The 24,190-nt window shown below is 35.1% G+C and overlaps 1 protein-coding gene across 3 annotated transcripts in view; it reads right to left on the bottom strand.

Annotated features, from left to right (window-relative positions):
* The window catches only part of SNX7 (sorting nexin 7), a 99,809-nt gene that overhangs the window by 12,490 nt on the left and 63,129 nt on the right, over nt 1-24,190 (bottom strand). For 2 of the 3 annotated variants that reach the window (XM_017503751.2, XM_017503752.2), the window contains exon 8: nt 9,619-9,771. The exons of the other annotated variant lie outside the window; for it this stretch is intronic. In XM_017503751.2, coding sequence (XP_017359240.2) covers nt 9,619-9,771 — 153 coding nt within the window. The remainder of the gene's footprint in view (nt 1-9,618; nt 9,772-24,190) is intronic. 3 annotated transcript variants of the gene reach the window in all.

Here is a 24,190-nt window from a genome sequence, read left to right as displayed (position 1 = left end):
AATGCAAAAACCTGTAAAACAACACAAATATTTAAGACTTATATAACACATAATAAAAGAGGTTCACAGTTAGATGGAAATATGAAACATGAGCTATAGCCATAGCTTTTGAACATTTAATTCAGAGCAGAAATCACACTTAAACAACAAAATAGTTAAGTACGTAATACTTAATAATTCTAAAAATGACAACTAGTTGATTCTAAGGTTTCCTGAAATAAAAACCAAATCCTGCTGCATTTAAAGTTAATTCTACCATTGACTGTGTTTTATACGCTTTATATGATGCTTCAGTATTAAATCAATTGTAAAGTTTTAAATGAGAAAGGACACTATCTAGATTAAGTGTAAGAGATCAACAGACTTGTAAAAACCAGAAGGAACTTCAGAGCAATGCTTCTCAAATTGCCTGTGGTAAAGAACAATTGTTTTTTTGTTTGTTTTTTCTTTCAGTCTACTAAGGACCATTAAATGGTCTTACTGGTCATGACTAGTCTATAGTTTATGCAACATACAAATCACCACAAAAGCTGGACAACACTTTAATTGTTCCATAGAATTCAACAAGTCAAACCCAATCAACTACTTGGATGTCTTGGCAATGTCTAATTGCTATCAAAGATTCCAATTGATTACTTTCAACCTCTAAATTAATTCTGTAATAACTTATGGAATGAGTATCAGTCCACACTTAAAGTAGCATTAGAAATAAACACTATTACCCAACATTTCCTAAACTATGTTCTCTGGAAAACTCATCCTGCAAGAAGAAACACCATTCTAGTGAAGAAAATTATTATGTCTTCAGATTCACAACCATACAAACACATATAATACTCTGAGAATTTCTTTAGTAAATAAACTTACTTAACTACTTAATAATTACTTTGCTGTTTTAGAAGTCAGAGGTGTCGTCTAATATAACAGGATTTTAATATGACTCTCATAAAACTTAAATTTGAAAAAATTTTCTCTCAAAATTAATTAAGAGGTCACCAAATAAATGCCTAGGAAATTAAATAAATTGACCTCTAAAAAGTATATCATCATTCTCCATACTAAAAATCACCTTATGCAAAATAACTTTGGCTTGAATATATAGATTCCTGCAGAAAGAAACTAGTTAGATTTACCTCTTGGAATGTGAAAGCAGGACCTTATCAACATAGAAGATAATATTTACCTTCTTATTTGCTATGGTAGGGCAATATTCATCTAAATATCAGTGAAAAGTTACATCAAATTATGTACACATAAGTTCAAAGTGAGCAGTGTTTTAAGTCATGTGCAATTAAAATTTACTGTCAAGGCCTAATGGTTACCTAAGCTCATTCAAGTGGTGTTAAAATGAACACTCTAATGAGCATTAAAAATCTTATATCTCTAACATGCATTTTCCCTCTGTTTTCCAGAGAACATTTCAGAACATTTACTCCACAAATGGCTTCTGTGGAGCAAATAAATTTGAGATATGAGAGGATAAAGAAAGGTGAATAAGTTTCTTTCCTAAGAATTTCTTAGAAACTTAAACATACTAAGATGTACTACCAACCTTCTCCAACAAAACGAAACAGTATAACCTAAATGGAAGGAATCTGGCTATCATGTTGCCATACTCAATCAGTGGAAGTAAATAATTGTGGCATCATCTAGATGACAAATATACAATAATTAGAGACCCAAAGAACTATGCCCAGGGACTTCCTCTGATATTTATTACAGTCAATTTTTAAAAAGTTATTTGTGAAATATCTTAAATGTAGATTTCCCTGAGTTCACCCTACAATTCTTGCTTCTTCACTTACCCAAATTTCTTGGTAATAATGTGTCAATCTTGAGAAGGCAGTTTCTTGGAGTCTACAGTAGCTTGTCTTCAAAGGTGTTCTAGAATTACAGGAGGTTATTCCATCTCTGTATCTATTGCTCTGATGTTTTCTATGTGCCTTTAGATTCTATTTGAAATAAGAACTGATTGCTCAACAAAAAAGTGATATATTTGCTAAAAAGGGCAAGATTAACCATTAAATAATAATAATGTTGGTCTCTTGAAACAAAAGGAAAACACTGTATTCAATGTATTGCCATTTAATAGCATTAAGAAGATGAAGAGTTGTTTTCCTTTTGAGGATCATCCCTAAACATATTAGATGATCCACAGAAATGTAGCATGACGTAACCTGAATTTCTTACCACATTAAGGCTTTCAGTGAACACTTCCCAATGAATAAGACAGTAGATAATGTAGGTACAAGGATGTAACGAATTGGAAAAGTTAACTGGTATAAAAATGACTAGACTGAGTAAACTTCTAAGCTTCTTATCCTCTCAAGCTGGTGTGTTTGCTTTGCCAGGAATATAGACACGTAACTGGAATCTATTCAATTTTAGGGTGTATAATGTAGTTGTGAGATATTCTTCACATAGTTCCAAAGGTACAGACTGCTCTTTTCTGAAGGCCTCTATTAGCACCATCAGGGCATCTGCCTTCTGGGGTCTAGGGTTTAGGTCAGGTTTAGGTCAGGCTTTAGTAACTGTTAGGAGACATGATTGTAAAAGGAAACACACCTTGATACGGATTCAAAATTCCCTGTTCTGGATGACTCTGGATTATTCCAGCTCTAGTCAACTTCTTTGTTTTCATAATAAGGAAAGAGAATTTAACTTGAAAGAAGGTGCCTCTTGACAGAGATTCAGCCTAGGACCCTTTTTTATGGCCAACATAAAAAAAAAGTGATTCAATACAGACCATCTATTACACCTCTGTTTCAACAATTTAAACAAACACTCAAATACTACCTGTCATTTCCTAGACTGGTAACTATGCTAAACAACTCTATCTGGGTAACTCCTCTATCACATCCATTCTGCTCTCTCTAAGACAGGCTGTTGACAAAGGGCTGAGCAGTATTAGGTGACTGTGTATGGTGTGTATCAGAAATTATAGAGGAGGTTAACTACTTTGGAAACATGGTTCCAGTATTGCCGAAAATCTTCTCTGGGGGAGTAATTTTAGTATTCATCGAGGAAAGTAACATGGCCTGGGCTTCCCATGGGTAAGTGAAGGTCTGTCAATCTCCTTTCTGTGAGTAAACTGAGAATTAAGCGTTTCAACTGGGGCTTTGTAAGCACGGCTTTCAGGTTGGTAGAGGGCGGGCTTTTGCACCACTCCCTGAGAAAAAGAATACATCCAGCCATCTCCTTTTGTGGTAATGGATAGTTTTTGTTTTATCATCTCTTCAAATGTACTGGATTTTATTTGTATTTGCCTAACCATTTCATCTTTTACTTTTATTCTACTTCATGGAGAAAACAGCAGTGAAATAGAAATGAGATAGCTCTGTTTTCCTAGTTTCCATTACACAGTTTCCACTAGGAATTCATTTTTATTCGTTTTTTGATAACACATTAATTCCTAACTTTGTTGCTTCCAGACAGGCTCCTCATACCTACTATCATTTGACTATGGGGTTGTTTGGAAGCTCTTCACATTTTTCCCCCAAAACTCTCTTCTTCCTGACATATGCTCTCCCTGACACTGCCTGTTTTTTTCTGTATTCATCCTTGACTGTATCCCATTGTCTTTGTTTCCATGCTCCACAGGTATAATTGTGTCAGATTCTTTACCTGCTTCATTCTTTTCACTTTTTAGAATTGTCCATTCCTCTCAAGTCATAGTCTCATTTAGAGTCTATGATTTTAAGGTACAACTAACTTTTCTCTAATTTTTTAAGCTACTTGACTAAATCCTAGGAAATATGACTGAGAATGGCCAAGTTTTCCTTCCTCTGCTTTCATCGCCCAGATTTTAAAAAGTACTGTCTCCTAATGGAACTGTCATGTTAAGATAACAGTTACTTGTTAGTTAGAATTAAGTCTAGGGAAACTATTCCCCTCATTGCTCCATTCAACTCACAGATAAGTACAAGTCGATAATTTTTCTGATTTTCAGCTTTGAATAGAATGAAATTTCTGATAGGAATTTAAGTGGCATCTATCCAAATCTTGCCTAGGAAGCAGTTTTATCATCACTATCAATACAGATTAACCTCTTAAGGTCAGAATACTTGAGAATTGTCCTAATTTGGACAAGGATATTTTCTAGTAAATATTTACAAAATATACAAAGTGTTCCTATGCATGTAATATACTCAAGTTTAAAATAAACAACCCCTTCACTAGAATTTATTTCACCATTTTCCCAACACAACAAGCAATAAATCCTTAATTAAGTAAAACTACACTTGAAGAACCTTCTGGACACTCAGTGCTTATTCATACTTAGTTTGTAGAAGACTGCTATGAGATCTACTTTTATAAAATTTCTGCAATTTTTAAATGAGCCATAAATAACTAGGCTTGGATTTTAAGAAAACATTAGTAGTACTGTTCATCTGTCTAGATGGTACACCCTTGTAATGGTTTTATTTTCCTCATTTATCTTCCAGAAAATTTCCTTTGCTATAATTGTTGTTCTGCTTTCCAGATGTCCATACAAATACATATATTTGTGTTATCTACTCAGAAGGGAACCTTCTATTAAGTCTGTCCATTACAAACAAGCAAATAAAACTAATTTAAATATTTAGTCATTAGAAAAAAAAATAACTTTAGGGCTGTAATTATCAAATAAATGAATAAATATTTGTATATATTATTCTTCCCTAATCAACTTTAGCCTCTTAACAGCAAGATTTCAGTGTGAATATGGATCACCTATCCCCTCGCCGCCACCCCAGTGCTTAGCACAGGACTTTTGATAACAGAATCTCAAATGCATGATTTTACATGAGGCAACTGACATTCCTAAATAAGACTGATGGCACAAGAAATACAGTAATCATAAACCTGCTTATTTCTTGAAATTCTTACCAAGCAAGTTTTTAAAAAGCTAATATTTATCATTATTTTTAATCGTATAGCTACGAAAGAAAAAACACAAATGTTCAACTATTAATTATCTAAGCTAATAAATATACATCAGTATGAGGTATCATTAGAAAATTATGACACTATGATGTAAAAGAAATGAAAAATATGGAACTCAAAATCACATATATTCATTTTAATCATTATGACACAAAATAAATTAGTAAACATGTGTTTTTAATGACACATTCTAAAGAGCCATGCAGAAAATCTAACAATAATTTAATCTTAAAACAGCAAATTATTTTCTATAATTATATTTAGTTACAACCCTGCTCACCTGGATTGTTAATTTTATCCATTTGTTAAAGACTCAACACATTTATCCTTAATTATTGGTCATATAGAACAAAATGGGAATAACATCATTTTACCTAGTAAAAGTTTAGTAAAATGTCCAAATAAACCACTCCCTAGGAGAAAGGATTAGATGGGTATTCTTTATCTTCATCACACATTTCTTTATGGAGCTTTTCTTGCTGTAATTGTTTGTTTTCAGTAAGCCTGTATTAATTTTATAGCCAGAAAAATAAGACAATAAAACAAGCACTTACATATATCTACTAATAATTTTAAAATAAACTATTCAAAGGAATGAACTATAACATAAACTATGCAAAGGAATAAACTATATTCCTTTATCATATTCACTTAACTACAAACAGCTTAATTTAGCAAAAAATTAACATTAGTAGAAATGGGCCAGCAAGACTGCAGAGAGAGAAGAGTTACAAGAGAAGGTCATGTGAGATGCCACATGTGAGACACAGAGCAGGGCCAGATCACAGCAGGTACTCAGAGACGTTAATTTAGCAGGCACATATAAGAATCTGCTAGGTGGTATAGACACACTTGAACATAGCTCCCTTTACTAATCCTACCTTTATCATAACTCTCTTGTGAATTCTCTACCCTTTCCAAATATCAACCTTGTCCTTGATGTGTTAGAGACAAAGAAAACAAAGACATTAAGTAACCAAAAGGACATCAGAGCTGTCACCTCTTTAATAACAAAGGTGATTTCACTAGACTGGGTAGATGGTTCCCCATTTTTTGTGCTCATCCCGCCAAAATGTAATCATTCTCTTTTATATTAATAGTTCTTGCCAACTCCAGAGCTATTCTAAAGCAATTCCTAAATAGCTGCACTTTCCTGCCAGAATGTCCAAATAAACCCTCGAAGTCTAATTGTAAGAGGACACAGGATAGCCTAGTGAATTCAATGATATTAAAATGAGCTTTGAGAAGAATGCATGCTTCCAATTTATAAGATCAGCCAGGAATCACTTGCTCTCAAGCCTCCACCATTAGCATCATCAGCACTGATGGCAACAAAAGATTTTCTCTTGCACCTTCAAGAAAGCAGTTAGGAAACATCCATGCCCTGTATCCAACATGTCCTATTTTTGTAGAATCTCTTCACATTAGCAGGAAGTCATTTTCCTTGGTTACTTGGTTATCAATGTACTTTGACAATATTCACCCTGCTCACCTGGACTGTTAATTTTATCCATTTGTTATTCATTTGTTAAAGACTCAACACATTTATCCTTAATTACTGGTCATATAGAACAAAATGGGAAGAACCTCATTTTACCTAGTAATAGTTTGAGACACCTGTTATGGATTTAGAATCAACTATCTCCCAGTAAATGCATACATCTAAGTACAACATGACAATGATTATTACATGTACTTAGATGTAATTGATGCCTCTAAGTATAACATGACACAATTATTATACAATATTGTAATAACTGGAGTTGGATACAGACCCATACCTCACATTTATAATCTGACTTCCTTCTGCCACGTTGATATTTAAGTTTTAATTTCTAACAATCTGTGACCAGAATTTCATACATGTTAAGTCCAAAGGCAAATGTATATCCACCCTGTTTCATCCATTACACTAAGAACAGACCCTTTTGGGAATGCTGATGAAAAAAGTATTTCCATTAGAATGATTAAATCAAACAGGGAAGGAATGGCCTCTGGAACATTTCACTTCCCTGTATATCTGAGATATTCTGAAGTTAATAGTTAATGGCAGATTATTGCTGTTTAGGACTTAATCTTTCTGCTAAGAATCCTTGATCATTTAAGGACACCAACATCCTGATTTTACCAGACTGATGTGCCAAATCTGTCAAAAAGGTTTTCACTCAGGAAAAAATTCAACAAATAACTGGAGCTATAAGGATCTTTAGAAGTTATACAAAAGAGAAACAATAATCCCTCCAAATTTATACATCTAAGATGAACTACACTTATATTTTTGTAACATTTAGAAATGTAATACACTGAGGGAAAGAGTTAAAAACATCATACACTGATAGAAATCACTGTGAAAAACAATTTGCAATATGGCACAGCAATGCTCATTTAACTGTTTCTGAGAAAGGAATGTTTGTACAAACTGAGTTCAATCAATGAGACTGAAAAAATATATGTTTATGTGAGAAGTACAGTCAAAACCCAAACATTTTAGTTGGAATTCTGTGGAATAGTTATGAACAGTTTTAAAAAAATCCAAATTTAGAAAAATTGGCAGATCTGTTCATTTAAAGGAAAATATATTAAGTGCATTTGTCATGTGATTTTTATACCCTAATATACTTAGGTTTTATAATCATTTATAGAAAACTGCATGTTTTAATTTAAGATACTTTCTTATAAATTATCTCAATTGAATTTTTGGTTTTATTGTTTTGTTATTCATAACAAGTTGACTTTCATAACACTTCTGTAATGTAAGTGTAGACAGGTTCTACTATAAAGGAGAGGTAAGGTTAATTCTATGGATTTAAACAGTTAAGTGGCAATAAGTCCTTATGTTGATAAATGTGCTTTATTAAAAACAAGTATTTTATATCATTCAAAATCTGAGGTTTATGAGAAATTCACTTTAGATACTTGAATTCACTTACGGTTTTTACCAGAACAAAAAATTAAGGAGAGAGAGAAAATGATCGTTCCATTCTACCCAGTTAAAAAAACAAAACAAAACCACGGATCTGTTCGTTAATCTCCAGTCTACTAACATGAAACTCCTAGGTCAGTTCACACATCTCTGCCTTTGCTGCCTTCTAACTAGTCTCATCATTCCAGTGTTGCTCCACTCTAACCCATGTATGGCCTTTCCAGAAGGCAAGTATGATGCTGTCACTTCCTTGCTGAAAACTACTTGATGGTTCCCATTTCCCACGAAAGATAAAAGACTAAATTTATAAAGCACTCTTCGGCCTATCTTTCAATTCAAAACTACCTTCACTCCTCTTCCTCCAAATCAGAACCTCAGTTATCTGAACATGTTCTCTCTCCCTTCTAGGCTTTTGTGCATGTGTTTTCTCTGCCTCCAACTCAGGCTCTCGCATCCGTATCTGGCAACTCCTTATTCATCATTCAGGTCTCTGCATAAACATATCCTTATTCTTTCTAGATTAGGTTATATGCCCCTGCAATGTCTTTCTATAGTGAACCTTATACCACTTTATCATGCTGTCTTTCTAAGTGACTTGTTTCCTTCACTGACTGTAACTTCATGAGAAAGGGACTGGGTTTGTCTTGCACACTGTGGTCTCTCCAGGGCCAGGCACAATGTCTGATGACAGCAGGAGCTTGATTAACTCATGTTGAATAAAAATATCAATATCAGTTAACCTTTCAAGATATACAATATTTCAGTTTAAAGTTATTTTAAACTGATAAGCACTATATAATATACATTACAGGGGTCCTCAACCCCTGGGCCACAGACTGGTACTAGTCTTTGGCCTGTTAGAAACCTAGTTGTACAGCAGGAGATGAGCGGCGGGTGAACATTACTGCCTGAGCCCTACTTCCTATCAGATCAGAGGCAGCATCAGATTCTCACAGCAGCGTGAATGCTACTGTGAACTGCCTATGGAAGGGATCTAAGTTCTGAGTGCTCCTTATAACAATTTAACTAATGCCTGATGATCTGAGGTAGAACAGTTTCATTCTAAAACTAACCCTGCCCTGACCCAGGTCCATAAAAAAACTGTCTTCCATGAAACCTGTCCCTGGTGCCAAAAAGGTCTGGGGCCACGGTTATAAAACATAATTTTGTTGCTGTAATAATTTCATATATTCATTAATTCAGTCAGAGACAAGGTTAAAGATGTTACTTTAAAATACACTTTCAAGAAAAATTATGTTTACAATAAAGAAAAAAACTTCTTTGAGGAAAAGTTAGCTGTAAATATATAAAATACAATCATCTGAAAAACAAAATGAACTTAAAAATGATGTCGTTACTCTTTTGCTGATGGAATAGTGTGCTTCTTTGTTGATGGTTTTAGAATAGTTATAGAAGGCAGGGACAGCAAGGACATAGGGAACAGACCCTGAACTGATCTGTTCATTCAAACCTCTGCTCCTCTCCTTCCTTTGCAAACTCTTTATAAATGAGAAAGAGAGAGGAAAAAGGAGAAGTTAGGAGAATCACTAGAAAGCATTATCAAATGCTTTTGAGGAATTCAAATCCAAAACAACAAACTGAAGATAAACAAAACTAAATTGTAACTGAGAACTTCATCAAAATTCAGCTGCCAGAGAGTCATCAGAATGTGACACTGGTTCTTTAACATACTCTGTCAACACTGGACAGATGGAAAATAAATGAGAATATAACTTTAAAATGAAGCAATATCAAATAACACTAATTACCTGTTCATAATAGTGGATATTCTCCTCAGCCATATCTGTAAATGCTAACTTGATATCATTTTGCATATTTTGTTTCCATCTTTCCCAATCTGCTTTCAGGGCATTATTAGCGCACTCCACTTTATCTTCAAGTTTTCCAATCTCCTCTGGAAGCTGAATTAAGTCACAAAGAGAGATAAATTGATCTATGCATTCTTTCCATTATGTGAATTCATCAAGTTTAAGTTGAACAAAATACCAAAACAGCGTTAAGTATAACTCTTTTTTGTTTTTAACCACCAGTATTTACCATGCGTACTAATTAAACTAAGAAGAACATTAGGTTCTGTCAGGGTTGCCGAGTACAGTTCTATGGTTGGCCACCAATTGGCACTTGACCTTGGCTAAGTCTCTCAAATCCTGGGCTTCGGTTTCACTGTTTATAAAACGAACACAACTGAACAAAAAATTAACTCAAGTCTTTTGTATTAAGACTCTTTTTACAAGCACCATTTCTGGTGATATTTAACATTAAAAGATAGGGCTTCATTCACTTTAGCTTTCCAGTTCTGGTCCTCATTTTTCAACTGTTTTTACCAGAAGGCTCAATTAACTGAGAGGCTGGTTATAATATCCATAATCTGTGGTCCCACCTGGAGGCCCAGGAGATTAACTTGCAAACTTTACTCAGATAGCTAGTAACAGAGGTAAGTTTATAGCTCAAGATGCCCAAATCCTAGATCATGAGCCACTAGACAGGTTTAGTGTAATATTTACCTTCTTTCCTACCTTGTCAGCCTTTAAGCATGTATTCCATTGATTTATTCTTTTATATTTGGCATATTCCTATATATTTATATATTTATATTACAGCTATTCACATATTCAGCGTATATTTATTAAGTGTCTTGTCTATACCAGGCATTTGTCTAAGACCTAGAGATTCAGTAGTGAAGAAAATACACAAAAATTCCTATTTTTACCACAGCTTATACTCTACTTGGGAGAGATAAACCACAAGCAAGATAAATAAAATATGAACTGTCAGCTGGTAATAAATGCTAAAGAGAAAAACTGAAGCAGAAAGGTAGACAGGGAATGTTAGGATGTTGCAATTTTAGAGAAGGTGGCTAGGCAAAGCCTAAATAAGTGTGACTTGAATAAATATGTGAAGTAGATATGGGAGTGAAGCATGGATTCTCAGTGGAAACACATTCCCAGCAGAGGAAACACCAAAGGCAATGACCTGGAGGTGAAAGTATGTCTCGGTGATTCAAGAACAGAAAGACCAGCATGGCTGCAACAAAGACAGAAAAAAAGGAGGAGAAATTCCTGAGAAATGAGGTTCGAGAAGCAGTGAGTGTCCAGAGCATACTGAGCCATGGAGTCCATGGTAAAGTTCTTGGATTTTATGGAGATCCAAAGCCAGGATCTGAGCAAAAATGACATCACCTCTTCTCAATTTTTAAAAGGAGCTTTATATGTTACCATCATTTCACGACAAAGTATTTGTAAGACGCCATCTTTTAAAAGAATTCTTATTTCAAGATGCTAAAATGTCAAAATGTCTTACAACCAATAAAATGTGTTACTTCCGATGCTTGTTTGAATTAGCTCCTTTTTTGATATGAAATTTCACTTCTGTTCTTCTTTTACAGCAGCCATGTGTGCTGTCATTTCTCAAATAATAGATATTTGGTATTATATAAATCTCGCATGACCAATGTGAGATCTATTTCAGTAGAAAGGCTGACTTTCATGTTTGTGTCTGTGTTTTTTTCACTCTCTTGTTTTGTTTGTAGGGTCAAACTATCTCAGTGAGAATATGGGAATTTATAATCTTCTGGGTAATTATTTTGCCGAATCTTAAAGAACATGTCTAATGGAATGCTACTGAATAACTAATAATGATAGGCTGTGGGTGCCTATCATACACACAAAGTCATTAATGCTCAAAGCTCAAACAAAATAGTATGTTTCTACAATAGTAACTACATAACTATAGTAACAGTAACAGCAATAATCACAACTATTTTTTGCATTATGGAAATAGGTACCCACAGGCATAATAAAATTGTTGAAAGGCCAAGCTCAAACAGCATCTGAGTAGGCTAGAAGACTTCAGGGACATTAGAGAGCCTCACTCCTTTGGAGTCTTGCCATTTGCACAGCCGGGAGGGCGGGGGGAGGATTTATTAACAGAATGTCTCCATCCAGGATCAAGGGGTACACACACCAATTGTAACCATACCATTACTCTCCTCTGCTTAGGCTTTGCAGTTTAAGCTGCTATGGCATGGAGTGGAATACTGACAGAGTGGCTTTACTGAAATTGGCTTTCAGGACACATAGTATCTAAATCACATAGTCTATCTTCCTCTTCTTCCTAAAGGATTTACTACAAAGAGCTTTTCCATGTCAATCTGTAAATCCCCCTCATTAAAGCCTTTGAAGTGGTGGTCTGCTTAGTTGGTGGCTCTGCTCTAACCAACAGGTACTATGTTCCTAGAGAAGAACTTAAGAACTCACTCTCAGAACTTTGACCTCACTGTCACCTATGGAATAAAGGAAGGATTGCAGCCTTATCAGTACAGTATTGGGATTAAGAGTACTGTAAGTCTCACTTCTGTCTTTTACAACTTATGTGGCATTGGGTAAGATTATCCGTTGAAGCCCTAGTTTCTTTATCTGTAAAATAAGGGTCAAAGTAATAACACGGGTTTCATAGAGATTCTTATAAAACTTGCACGAAATAATGACCACTAATTGACTTACACGGGGCCTGAAAATTTGCCTACAAAATGTTCTCACCACCACCATCACCAACATCACCAGTTGGTGAAACTGACATTACTTCCCTCTCTTCTTTTGGTATTTTAGACTCTGGCAATATGTCATTCTTCCACCAGTGTCTAGATCTTAAGTCAATTTCTAGTGCTATTTCCTCAATCTATTTTCACCAGTATAGAAAATGATACATATGCTTTAAATATGTAAGATCAATTCTTAGCTTTTTTGGTGATTGTATCAGAGTTTTTTATTCTTTATTTGATGAGTTCTTCATAATCTTAGTTAGAAAAAAGGAAGGTAAAAAAAAATTAGATATTTCCTCATAGTGAATTATCTTCCATAATTTCAATTCTAAAATACTAACATAATAAGCACAAAACACCTAATTCAAATTAAGAATGATCTGCACTATATCTTTCCTAACAATTCACAAAAGCATAATTAGATGTCCTTCTCCTTAATTGACTTCAACTTTACTAAGTTCTTTGGTACAAAGAAAATGCATTCTGACTGTGCCATCCATCCAGGTTCTAATGGAACATATTACTCAACAAAAGTTAACCTGAGGGCGAGAACAGCCCACTGTCAGGCTAAAGAAGTCCTTCTGGTGTTTTACTGTTTCTTCCAACACCACATGGCAGGTTTCAGTAACTCTAACCATAGGAAATTCAACTCATATACTGCAAAATATCATGGAAAAGACTGGGCTAGATAGGATTTAAGGCTTGCAATAATTCTTCTTTTCACAAATACTGACAGCAGTTTAGTCCTCTGCTATTGGAACAACTGAAGAAGCAAACAACCCTTGTTGCCAGAAAAACGTTGTAATGCCAAAATAAGCAATGATAAAAGACTGTAAGAGAGTGAAAAAAAATGCTTTATATTTAATAGTCAGGCTAATGGGTAATTTCTAGGTTCAGTTATATTCAACTAAAAATTGGCCACACAGAGTCATTAATGCTAAAAGCTCAAACAAAATAGTATGTTTCTACAATAGTAACTACATAGCTATAGTAACAGTAACAGCAATAATCACAACTATTTTTGGCATTATCATGGGCCATTGTTTTAAGCTATATGCTTTCCATACATTATTTCACTTAATCTGCATAAGCATGTTAGAAATTGGGTATTATCTTCCCATTAAAAGCTGGGAAACTAGAAGAAAGAAAAGGCAGAGATTATATAGCCATTTGTGGCATATTAGGGATTCAAACCAATGTCTGTCAGTCAAGGCAAACGCTCTATTCGTACTGACTGAATAGCATCAACCATTGATTGGACTAGCTTGCCTGTGGCTTTCAAGGTTAAACTGATAGAGCCGTTATCTCCAGGCATTTGTAATCTATTAGGTACAGACACACAAAAGTAAAGCAAAAACCAAAGGCTATAATAAAAAGTGGAGTGGGATTCACACCATAATGGAAGGAAAAACTTACAGTGGTATTTACAGATGCAAAATGGAGGATTAATTCTGATTGTGGGGTAGAGGACATTTGAGTTTTAATTCACTAGGCAGTGACCAGGACAAGGAAACACCTGTCTGAGGGTATGATATGAACACAACTACAGAAACAGTATGCCACAGAGTGTGACAAAAGAATGGACAAGAGGTTGGTCTGGAGTTGGCAAGAAGCAGCACGGGAAATGCAGCTGCAAATGCAGATTAGAGACTGACCACTAAAGGCTGGAAATTATACTGAGCGTGAAAAGGGTTTTGCAAGACATAATAATCCACTGAAGGTTTTGATCAAGGGAGAGCTGTACTGCAGAAGACTGACTTAGAGGTATGTAGAAATCATTAAGGGAGAAACAAAAGAAGAGAAGAAAGGAAACCAGTTCATCTGAAATGGGACTAAGGAAACAACCATGAAAGGCAATAGGGAGGATTTGGTTGGTTCTCACTCATTCACCCAGCAGCTTCCACTCAGCACCCACCTAGTATGTGTTAGGAATGAAAAAGGAAGGGGAAGAAATGGACCTTGCCCTCACAGACTCATACCAATGGGGAGAAAGAAGGAAGTAATCAGGAAAAAAAAACGTGAAAGGCATTCATGCAAAGCAAACTGCAGACGTTAGTTCACAAAAGCATGTTTGCCTTGGAGTTTCTCAAGAACTACAGGTGGTTCTTTAAGGTGGATACCTAGAGAACAAGTTGATGAGGAGCTAAAGAAAAGGACAGAGAGGCAGGCAGTGCCAGGTCCTAAAGGGATTTCTCCTGCAGGTTGTTCGGATTTTCATAAAAGACAAGTGGAGGCACTGAAGGAGTTTAAGAAAGAGGACTAAAGAACAGTGGTAAAGATCAGATTCCTGATGCCACAGAAACTGAAAAGAAGCAACTGAAATGAGGGAGACAGAATCAGGCAGGTCTAGCCCTGACTACATGGTGGGCACTGGGAGAAAAATCTGCATCGCTGATAAGGTTAACGGGAAGAACAGGTAGAGTGTGGTAGGAGAGGAGGGCCTGAGGGCTAACAGTGGTAATATATTTCCCAGTCCCAAACAGTGTTGCAAGGTGAGGGACAGTTATATAAACATTCAAAACCATTCAGTTGCATACAGAGCAAACAATTTTTGGAGGCTAGAAGGAATTAAGATTAAAGTTAAGCTCTGAAGCTTCCAAAAAGACTTTGCTACACTAATTTGGGTGGTTTGGGCAGGCTGAGAGATGATATGAATATACTGATGACATACCGATTGCACCAAAGCAGAGCTGATATTTTTAATTAAAAAATTACAGATATATGTCTAAAGAAAGAAGTAAAACTGTAAGAAACAACCCGGAGAAGTACTGTGCATCTCACAGCAGCTAATGTGCAGCTCTGCTCTTTTGGGAGAGATCCCTCTCCATTATCAAGGGTTTTTATATTGATGTCTTAATGATGCTTAAACTGCTTTAGAATTCTTGTTTGAACTAAAAACAATAATGTGGTTCATTTGGAAACTGTTAAAACATTTGGTCCTAAAAAATGAATGACTAATCCTCCTCATTCAAACACATAAATATATAAATTTGTTTTTATTTGTTGACCCTGACCTCTTTGATACCTCTTTGGATATAATCGATTATGGATGTTCCTGACTTAACCTATGTGAAAGAAAACAAAAACTCCAATCTGGACCCTAATTCACTAAGCCAAAAGAAAAAAAATAAGCTGAAAGCTGAGTCATGAAAGAGGCTGCCTTTCCTTTTGTTCCTAAGCAGATACCTACAGATAAAAATATTAAATATCAACACAGGTAGCTACTCCAGGTTCACCTTATTTTAAGTAAAGTGCCCATTCACTGAGGCTGAGAGGAATGTGCCTTTTCTCTTTCAACATGTGGATAATAGTTCCCTGCCTCTTTCCCCTCCAGCCCACTTTTCCCCTTTAAATATTGAAGCCCTCAAAATCATCTTTGGAGAAAGTTACAGACCATATACTGTTTCTGTGGTTACATGTTTATTTCCTCCACGCATGTCCCTAACCTTGGCAAAATAAACTAAACTGATTAAGACCTGTCTCAGATACTTTTTTGGGCTATTCTTACATCCCAATAAACCCACTGTTAGTTGTAAATATTGTAAGTCAAAAATGTATGTAATGCTGGCAACACAGCAGATAGTCTCCAAATTACAATCATTCAACTTAGGATTTTTCAACTTCAGGATAGTGAGAAAGCCAAACACATTCAATAGAAACTGTAACCCCATTTTAAAGTTGAGTAATCCTAAACTGAACCATCAGAATTCAGGGACCATCTGCATTTTGAGGTGCTAAGCTTTCGGGGTTATCTGAAAACTATAAATAATTTTACTGGTTATAAGTAATTCAAATGTCATTCACATTTAATTAAACAAAAGCTTTAAGTTTGGTGTACCTATAGCAGAATCAAGTTAGTCAGAAATGCTAACAAATCCAGAAGACTTTGTAGAGTCATGTGCCACATAACAACCTTTCAGTCAATGACAATCTGCATATATGATGGTGATTCCATAAGACGACCATATGGTAGTTTTACTGTACTTTTTCTATGTCTAGATACACAAATATTTACCATTGTCTTTCAATGGACCAAAATAACATGCTGTATAGGTTTGTAGCCCAGGAACAACAGGCTATACTACAGAGCCTAGGTGTGTAGTAGAGTATGACATCACAAGGTAATGTAAGTATACTCTGCAACATTCGCACAATGATGAAAATGCCTAAAAACATGTTTTTCAGAACATATCCCTATCATTTAGTAAGACATGACCGTTATCATAATTGAGTTATGGAAAATTTGATGTGAAAAATAACTGAAGACTTTTCTATTGAAGTCCAAAGACAAAGAGGGCAACATTAGGGGATTCTGAAGCAGTTCATGCTCACCTAGATAACTACTTTGTGGGAATTATGAACTAAAAAGATGACGTTTATTCATTTAGTTAATAAATATTCTTGGTCTACCATGGGCCATTGTAGCTATTATGAGACATACAATCTAATGAGTGTCAGGTCTCCATATGCAAGCCTGGAGCCTGAAAGTCTAAGATCCTGCCTGCCTCAGGTGATTGTCTCCCACCCCCCACCTGTATTCGCCACTGTCCCTGATTGCCCGGTGGAGCTTCCCTGGACGAGCCCCTCACCCAACCCTGCCATCTTAACTGTTCTTATGATGATGTGAATGCCTCTCACCCATCCTGCCATCTTAATTCTTCTTAAGATCATGTGAATGCCTCTCACCCAGCCCTGTCATCTTAACTGTTCTTATGATCACGTGAATACCTCTCACCCATCCTGCCATCTTAACTGCTCTTCTGCCTCACCCCCACACGCCATTGTAACTGAACTTGTGGTCATGTATATTCCTTGCCCCTACCCCCCACCACTGTAACTAATCTTACTCTGCGACACACCCGTCCCTCCAAAAAACGACTCCAACCTATAAAACCAAGTCCCACCTTACCGCCTTCGCCTGTCCTTTCTCAAACTTGGCCCACTTGCACCCAAACGAGAAATAAAACAGCCTTGTTGCCCACACAAGGCCTGTCTGGAAAATCTCTTTATTAAATACATTTAATATACAAATAACAATGAGCACATAGTTAGTTCCTTGAGGCACCTGAGGCTAAATAAAAGTTTTCTTGTACCTTTTTAAAAATTTTTATTCTTATAAAAAACAGTATTCCTATACTTTGGAGTTTTTTTTTTTTTGTTCTTAAAAAAAGGAATAAACTCTAAATTGTTTTTTGGTTAAAACTATTCTTCCTGAGAGGGGAATATGAGCAAACTTTGTTAAGGCTGATATGTTTCTCTAAAATTATTATTAGTCTTAAAAAGTGAAAACAGAATTTGCTGATCCCTGAGAAGAAACAAAGGAGGAAAAAAAAGGAAATAATGAAAAAACAAAAACAAAAACAAAAAAAACCACACACTAAAAATAAGTCCACCATAAACAAATGTTATTTTGTTATTCTCATCCATGGGAAGTACAGTATAGGAGGCAGCATGCAGTGGATGACTAAAAGATGCATGAGATTCATGTCATACCTCATCTATTGGAGGTATCCCAATCCAGCTGAAGGGCATTTCCTCCCTTTCTTGTTAGATCTGGCTTGCTTTTTCTGATTCAGTTTCAAGTTATGTAGGGAATGGTCTGATGATTAAAAGGGGCAAAACAGACGCACTGGGTTCCATAAGCACTGGCTGCATTGTGAACCCTGCTCATCATGTTGTGAATGTTTGTAGGTCACATGGGCAGGTGGGGAAAGTAAAGTGATAAGTCCAAGCATTATTGCTAGAAAATAAAACCTAGAGTCTGTTGTCATGGACTCATGGGACCATTTCTAGAACTGCATACTGTGCACTGTTTTTAATATTAGTTTATTTTTAAAGAACATATGACTGCTAACATCACCGCTGGGGCACTAATTTCACAAGCCCATTTAATCATGCTGGAGGTTTTTCTCCTTGTACACTCAACCCTGACTTTTGGTAAAACTAATCCAGAAACATAGTAGTCTAATAATTTTCATTAGAAAGTGGCTTTATAAATTTTACTTTTATATTACCTTTATAAATTTAAACTTTCAAGAACATATCTTTACATAAGCATAACCATCAGGAACAGACCTAATATTAAAGTATAAATCTCTGAAAATATGAGTTATTAGCTTTTTCAACCAAATGATTAACTGAAATGTGAAAAGTAAAAAATTCACAAAAAGTACCTTAAAAAATATTTATGAAAAAGATTAAAGTGATAGAACATTTCGGAATCTTGTTAAAAGAATAAAGATAGTATTTTCTTTCTGATAAAATATGGTATTGGGAATCATATCAGAAATATCTATTATAACCATTACAGATGAGAATTGTATTCTCACAAGGTTAGAGTAGCATATAAAATATAGAATTTCTTTAATTGTTAAAAAGAACATAACCCTTGAAGGGTTAGTAAGGGGAGCTATGTTTTAGCAAATCTGTTGCATATTGCAGGTTCTTAAAATGTGCCTGCTAGATTAACTTTTCCTTGCTCTCTGTGGGTCAGGCCAACTGCCTAGTCAGTCGAGAGATCCTGGATACCTTAGTTGCCGGTGCGGGAATCATTTGGCATTTTCCTTCCTCTCAGTGGGAGCCTCTGACTGTAGCTGTTTCTAGTAGGCCATCTTGGCCCCAATAAGTTGTTTTTGTTTTTTGTTTTTTTTAAAATAATAATTAATAATAAGACATTTAATTTTATTTATGTGCGCTCTTTCACAACCAATTCTCCACTAAAACACAATTTCTTATTACCTTCCATATGAAGGAAGAAAAACAAATTGGGTAGAAAATTAAACAATCATTTAACAAATCTGTATTTTTAAGTGCCTATTATGTGCCAGGCATTGGCCTAGACACATGACCAAGAGCACAGTATGAATATGAGAGGGAAGGCCCCTGCCTCTGGAAGCTTACAGTGTAGCAGGGACTTAAGATTCACATCACACTGGGCATTCCCTAGCATTCTACCTTAATAGTTAACTTAGTTTCTCAATGAGTTTTCTTGTTTAATTAAATAAGTACCCTCTCCAAACTAAATCTTAAGAAATCCAGAAGATCCAGATCCAAAGATTCCACGTAAAAAGGAAATATATCTTTAAAATCAATAGTTTTCCTTATTGTACTAAATATTCACTTGATGAAATTAACGTACATACTAATATAGATAAGTAAACAACCAGACATAATCAAGCTCAGTTGGCTGACATCTTTATTTCTAGGACATTTTTACATGTCCAGTGCTCTGCTGCATGTGGGGAGAAAGATATGTACATGTTATGAGGAGGATGCAACACCTGCCTCAACGCTAAGTTCCCTGTCTCCTAATAACACATGCTGCTGGCTCTAGGTCACGACTCAGATTATACTGGCCACTCAGGCAAGCTCTACTTTGAAGAAACAACATTTCATCTTTCTCAGTTGCCTTAGGATATTTACAATTTGTTGTTACCTGCTCCTCTTGCTCCTTTCTTACTGAACTTTAAAAGTTTAAAATCAAACACATTTATCAGTCAGTGATCTAAAGCCTGGGCTCTGAAGTCCTGTGGGTTCAAATCCTAACTGTGTGAATGCAGACAAGGTCATTTCCTTAGAAGGGTGCAGTTTCCTCCTCTATAAAATGCGGCACCCTGGTGTGAGTATGAGAAGTGTTTTATTAAGGCACCAGAACTGTCCTAAACTAATCTGCTCTCTCACTTATCCTATGTTAAGGAATCCCAATTGAGGACCTGTAAGAAAAGAAAAGCACCAGAGAAACAAAGTGCTATGTTATTAACAGCTCAGTAAGCTCCTCAATAGCTCTGACAAAGCCTGAGAGTGTTAGTGGGTGAACTGAACAATGAAATGCTTCATGTCAAAAAGTCTTCTATTACTGTAAGACCCTTCTCCCAATCAGGTGAAGCCAAAAAGCCCAGAAATTACCTCTTCTATTACTGTAAGACCCTTCTCCCAGTCAGGTGAAGCCAAAAAGCCCAGAAATTACCTCTATTTTAGAAAAGTAGGTTGCCATGCCATCTCAATAAGTTATTCCTCTCCAATCCAAGAAATTTCAGTGTCTTGTAAATTATGGAATGTAAATACCCTAACACAAAATATGCAAATGGATATTTTCTCCCTGACTCTGAAAGCATTTTAGAATATACTTCCTGGTAACTAAAAAAAGCTGTCTAGCAATCTAAGAAGAATAAAAGCCAAAACCATTCCTATCGACTTCCAAACATCTCTTTAGGCCTTTAGATTTTATCAGAGATCAGCATTTTAAAAGTATATTAACTCAGCCAACAACTATTTATTGAGCACTTACTTCAAGCCAAGTACCATACAAGGCACAGTGCCCCTATGTGAAATGTTTTCTTCCCTTCTCATTCATTTTTGGATCACTTCTTTCATAGAGGAACATTCTTGCCTAATATCACAAAGTCCTTCCAATTCAGATATAGTCTCACAATGAGGCCACTAAGGAATGCTTTAATATGTTTTTCTAAAATTGGAATTCCTATAACTATATCAACACTCAGCGATGGTCTAAGGATCACCAAAGTCATGAATAAACATAATTTTCATAGATATTTTACAGAGATTAAACTATTTTTATTAACAAATGTAAATGTATTATGGAGTAGGGACAGTCACATGAGACTTTAAAACAAGAGATCTTAAAGAAATTTTGAGTTTGCATTGGCCATGTGGGGGTATCTCTCAGATTTACTGGGGCATATATTCCAGCTTTCTTATACTATAGAAAGTAAACTCTTTTGGTAAAAATGTTTGAACAGTACACCACATTGAAATATGTGTTAAAAGAAACTCTGACTGCTATACATTTAATAAATCATATACTTTAGCATAATTCTAGAGGAGTTGTCATAGCTACCAGCAGTTTTATCAAAGTATCAATTATAAAAATTATGGATTGAGAAATCAGCTTTCCTACAGTCTGTTTCTCTAAGAAAAGCTGCCAGAAAATATCCAGTCAAAGCTTTTTTTCAATTACTGCAATTTATCATTGCTAAAAAGCAATCTAGGGAGAAATTTCACTTATCTCTCTAAGAAACAGACACCTATATTGACTATTGAATCAATGATCTTCCATCACTTATCCCTGATTTTGTAATCTAGAATAGAGGCAAATAAGCATCCTTTATCCTTATCCCATGATTGTCTCTATACATACAATAGTAAGGTCATATGGGTAGCACAATTAAAATTTAGAGTCTTTCTAATATTATTACTAAGCCCCTAATACCTAAACATCTTATGAGGTCTGCTCCTAATACATTATGAAAAGAGTTCATTTCTTCATTAACAAATAATAGCATTCTCATACAAATGAATCTAGTATGTAAAAATTTATGAGGCTAGCATAACCTTGATACAAATAGTGACATTTCTGGCAGAAGCAACTGTAATGATAAGTCATTCTTATTCAGAAATGTGGATACAAAAGTCCGAAAAAAGAAAGCGGGCAAGCCAAATCCAGCAATGGCCAGAGTAGCTTTATCCCAGGGACCCAACAATGGTTAACACGAGAAAATCTTTCAGTGTAAGTCGCTGCAAGAAAATAATAAAAAGTGTACAATTATCTGAAAAGACACAGAAAATCATTCTGAAAGTTTGATACTAACTTTTGAATCAACCTCTCATCAAATAGGAGTAGATAAGAACTGCCCCAGTCTGATTAAAAATATTTAAGATGCAAAACTATAGCAAACATTATTACTTATGATAAAAATCTTGGAAACATTTGCTTTAGAATCAGGAAAAATACAAGAATGTTCTATCACTAAGAACAGTATAATGTTTTTATTTTGCCAACTTACAATAAAATAGAAATATGAAGTATAATTATTGAATAAAAATGACAAAATTGCCAATATTCACCCGTGATAGAATTTCCTTTTATTTTTTTAATCAAAGTCTCACTCTGTCGTCCAGGCTGGAGTGCAGTGGCATGATGTCGGCTCACTGCAACCTCCACCTCCTGGGTTCAATTGATCCTCCTGTCCCAGCCTCCCAAGTAGCTGGGACTACAGGCGTGCACCACTGTGTCTGGCTAATTTTTTGGATATTTAGTAGAGATGGGGTTTCTTCATGTTGGCCAGGCTGGTCTTGAATTCCTGACCTCAGGTGATCTGCCCATCTCAGCTTCCCAAAGTGCTGGGCCTACAGGCATAAGTCATGACACCCAGCCTAGAATTTTCTACACAGAAAACCAGTCTATAAATTGTTAAAATTAAAAATAACTTAAATCATTAAATATAGAATAGATATGCAAAAGTGAATTACTTTTCTATAATTCTGGCTTTAAAAAAGGCCATAAAATGTTTTAAAATACAAAATTTATGATAAACACAAGTCAACAAAATAAGGTACTTAGTAACAAATTTAACAAAAAGTATACATGGACTTTTTTGGGGGAAAAAAAGTTTAAAACTTCATTGAGAGATATTGAAGGAGCTTCAAATAGTGAAGTATCTTAAAAAATCATCTATTTTAAATCTCTTGCTAGTTATCTTTCCTTTCATCTCAGCTTAAATAATAGTTCCCAAATAATGCTTCCTAGAACACTTATGTACAAAGTAGGGTTGTTGTTCTTTCTGTTTCTTTTCTATTTTTTTTCTTGCCATTTCCTACCCCAGTCCATTCTTCATTTCCTTAACATTCTTTAGATCTAGCAATTATTTTATTTGTCTCGTACTTTTCTGTTGAGATATAAGGACTATCATAAGGGTCTATCTTTTCATTGTTATGCTCAGTGTTTACACTGGGTGGGAATTTAGTAAATATCTGTAGATTGAATTAATGATTTCAGGATAGTGCAAGGTTAGTAATTAATCTAGACTTATTTCTCTACTGGCTTTATGATGATTACTTCTTTCCACTTTTAAATACTACAGATGTGCCTACAGCCAACATTTTTGAGCAAAATAATACAATTTTGGAAGCATTTACTTTAGAATCAGGAAAAATACAAAAATGTTCTATCATGAAGAACATTATAATGTTTTTTATTTTGCCAGCTTACTAACAATAAAAAAGAAATATGAAGTGTAAGTATTGAATAAATATGACAAAATTGACAATATTCACCATGATAAAATTTCCTTTTTTTTGCATCAAAGTCTTACTCTGTCATCCAGGCTGGAGTGCAGTGGCATGATGTCAGCTCACTGCAACCTCTGCCTCCTGGGTTCAAGCAATTCTCCTGCCCCAGCAAAATGATAAAATTTTGCTCAAAATTTTATTATTTGATAGTTATTCTTAAAAATATCGTTTTCCTTTTTTAATGGCTTATCTATTATTTCCTTTTATGGGGAAAAAAAATCAGCCATTCAATCTATTTATTCAAATGCTAAAAATTTCTCTTCATAATCAGAAAAGCTGGGAAATTATCATTTTGAAAAGTTCTTGAAAATAATATATCTAAATAAAAGGATTTAGATTGCCACTCCATCAGAAGACAATAGAAAATTCTGAAATTCATTTCTAATCTGACAGCTACCTCTTCTTAACAAGTATTAATTAAATTGCAGGGGAAAGATAAGAGGGCTCTTAACAATAAAATTGTATTATTTTCTGATTCGTGAGAGAGGTGAGATGTGTCTGAAGAAATTAGATGCTTGATTATACAATGCTGCTTAAGCATACATGTGATAACTAAGTAGTACCTTTTTTACATACTTTACAATACACACTTTTCTTAAAAAGTGGAAGCCTCTCTCCCTGAAACCCATTGCAGATTGTGTTATCCAAATGTAACTTGTTCAGTAAAACACAATGCATTTTCTAAAAATGAC

This window comes from Cebus imitator, unplaced genomic scaffold, assembly GCF_001604975.1.
Source record: "Cebus imitator isolate Cc_AM_T3 unplaced genomic scaffold, Cebus_imitator-1.0 Scaffold314, whole genome shotgun sequence".
Taxonomy (NCBI): Eukaryota; Metazoa; Chordata; class Mammalia; order Primates; family Cebidae; genus Cebus; species Cebus imitator.
The sequence above is the reverse complement of the archived record's forward strand: the minus strand, read 5'-3'. Positions and strand labels throughout refer to the sequence as shown.